Genomic DNA, 2,434 nt, shown 5'->3' with positions numbered 1-2,434 from the left:
AAGCTCACTTGGAAGGTATTGCCTATGCTTGTTTTTCGCTCTGCAATAGTGTTTTTTGTACTGGAATAAATGTTTTAATAAAAGATTTGATGCTGTCTTTCTTTATATTATATTTATCAACTTGGCGTGCTCCTCCACGAGTCTCCAAAGGTACGACGCCTGTTTCCAGGTACTTTTTGCAAATCAATTGCACTCGGTTTTTACTCTCTTGCAAAATTGTAAGTAGTGCTGCCCGACATACTTTAACATTCTCAGTTTTGTTGTTCCTCATTTTAGGTAAGAAAAAAGTCAGTACTTACATTTCTTTTTGATTTGATACCTTCTGGAAGACGAGTCCTTTTTGCTGAGGAAACAATGACGTGCTGAAGAATAAAATTCTTCTTTGATTGAAGGTCAGCGTCTTTATAGTATTGCTGATGTATCTTTCTAACATCCTGCAGGGAAAGTTCTGCGCAGCGGTACTTACTTTTGGCCGAATGTTTACAACTAGGCATCTGTGGAAATCCCTTCGGGCGGTGTCTAAAACAAAATAGGGATTATTAGTTCTCCTATACCTTTAAAAAAATACTAACCTGTAATAAAAACAAATTATAGATCGCAAACGTTGTCAAAAACTGTTGTAGTTAAGTTAGGGCCTAAGCTGAATTACTTTAGGCTGGTTGAGATTAAGTAGTTTAGTTGCGGTTATAGGTTAGTTTAGTTGAGGTTAGGTTAGCTTAGTTGAGGTTAGGTTATTTTAGTTCAAATGAGTGTTAAGATTAGGCTAGTTTAGTTTTCTTTACCAAATGTTGTTAACTTACCTAGCAACTTTTGCAACAGTTTTCTTCCATGCTCTTTCGTTTTTCTTCCTTTTCTTTGCCAAAGGGCCAGGCATCTCTTCTACCAACTCTACTTGTTCCACATTTTGTGGAGTTTCCACTGTTATGTCCATTATATTGACATTTTCTTGTTGAACAATTACAACTTCAGCATTTATAATATCAATACCAACGCCTTTCACTACCTTCTAAAATACCTCCTGTATGTTCAGCCTCCATGTTTATGACACACAACAAATCAGGAGCTTTTAAAATAATGTTAAATAATTGAGTGCTATTGCTTCTTATAACACTATTTTAGCCTTTGAAATTTAAAATTAGCCAACAAAATAAACAATTAATTCAGAAGGAAAATGATCAGCAGTTCCCTATAGGAAAAGTCTTTTGGGATTTAACTTATTTTGACACAGAAACATGAAACATTGTAAGTTATTGTAGTTTGATATAGCTGGTTTTGGAACATTGTCATCTGTGCAGATATGACTGTTTTTTGGAACCGAATGGCTATAGGATATAACTGATTTTGGAACAACCTTCACTTTTAAATATTAATTTTAAACAGTTTTTAACTGGTTTTGGAACATTTTGAAGTGACAAATCTGTAGCCTAGGTAATACAGAACTCAATGTCATCAATATCTCAACTTTTTTAAATTTTGGATTTAGCCTGTTTTGGCATTTGGCGACTCATTTAAAAATAGAAAAAAAACTACAGTCACGCTTAATACTGGTTAATAGTAATTTAAAAAGAGAAAAATTTAAACACAAAACTTTATGTCACCTCACATTGTTAAAATTACTCATTTGTATGAAATTTTACAAAGCAGTCAGCGTCTTTGTTCAAGCAAAGATAAACGTTGCACTTCTTACATCTGGTCCTGGATCTGGACTTGCAACCTTCTAGTCGACATGTGTGGGGATTCTTGAGATTGTCAACACATGGCCAATGGTTGTAGCCATCATATCGCTTGTCTTGAGATGGTTTCGCCACTGGAGCGACTATTTTGTTCACCACGCCGCATTGGTTGTTCTTCGGCATCTAGATGTTCTTCGGCATCTAGATGTTCTGAGGTCCGTTTCCGAGTTGGTCCACCTACAAGATACTCACCAATCGATAGCCTCAAATCCATCAGCTGCAATTGATCTTTTTTCTTGATTTTTAGATAGTTCACAGGCCAAGCGGTACTCGAACCATGAGTTCACAATTGCTAGGTCGAAAAAGTGGATGATCACCTTCAAGGGCTATTTTTTGGTACGAAGCCAGGACCTCCAATACTTCATCATCTGATCAAGTACGTCTACACCCCCCATACATACATTCATTATACTTTCTTACAATGGCGGGGCACTGAACATCAATATAAGTCTTTGTTTGCTTGTTCCATCGTTTGACAGTTGCGACTGGCTCTGATCCTGTACTAGTCGAGCCCATGATTATGGCTTTAATGTCCTTCCACATTAGTAGACACAATTTTTTGTCATCCCTGGTGTATTCATCATATTCCCCTCTTTTTAGTTGGCGTTGCCTACTTTTGCTCAAGTCAAGATTTTTGAACTGATTATCCTTCTTTGAAATTCTGTTTGTTTGTAACGTACCCGTGCCATCAATTTACATCT

The 2,434-nt window shown here is 36.4% G+C and overlaps 1 protein-coding gene across 1 annotated transcript; it reads right to left on the bottom strand.

Moving 5' to 3' along the window:
• Positions 1 to 272: 272 nt before the first annotated feature.
• LOC124358465 lies at positions 273 to 990 on the bottom strand. Its single transcript, XM_046810760.1, has 2 exons — positions 801 to 990; positions 273 to 519 (listed from the first exon to the last, which is right to left on the bottom strand). The coding sequence occupies exons 1-2, from the start codon at positions 929 to 931 to the stop codon at positions 273 to 275; spliced, it is 378 nt and encodes a 125-aa protein (XP_046666716.1). The 5' UTR covers positions 932 to 990.
• Between the last annotated feature and the right edge of the window lie 1,444 nt (positions 991 to 2,434).

The sequence above is a fragment of the Homalodisca vitripennis genome, chromosome 3, assembly GCF_021130785.1.
Source record: "Homalodisca vitripennis isolate AUS2020 chromosome 3, UT_GWSS_2.1, whole genome shotgun sequence".
NCBI lineage: Eukaryota > Metazoa > Arthropoda > Insecta > Hemiptera > Cicadellidae > Homalodisca > Homalodisca vitripennis.
The sequence above is the reverse complement of the archived record's forward strand: the minus strand, read 5'-3'. Positions and strand labels throughout refer to the sequence as shown.

Excerpts from the sequence above, each read along its gene's own strand:
- LOC124358465 (XM_046810760.1), bottom strand. The coding sequence starts at position 931 with ATGGACATAACAGTGGAAACTCCACAAAATGTGGAACAAGTAGAGTTG. Across the intron at positions 520-800 it reads ACTGTTGCAAAAGTTGCTAG|ACACCGCCCGAAGGGATTTC; the intron begins GTAAGTTAACAA and ends ATTTTGTTTTAG.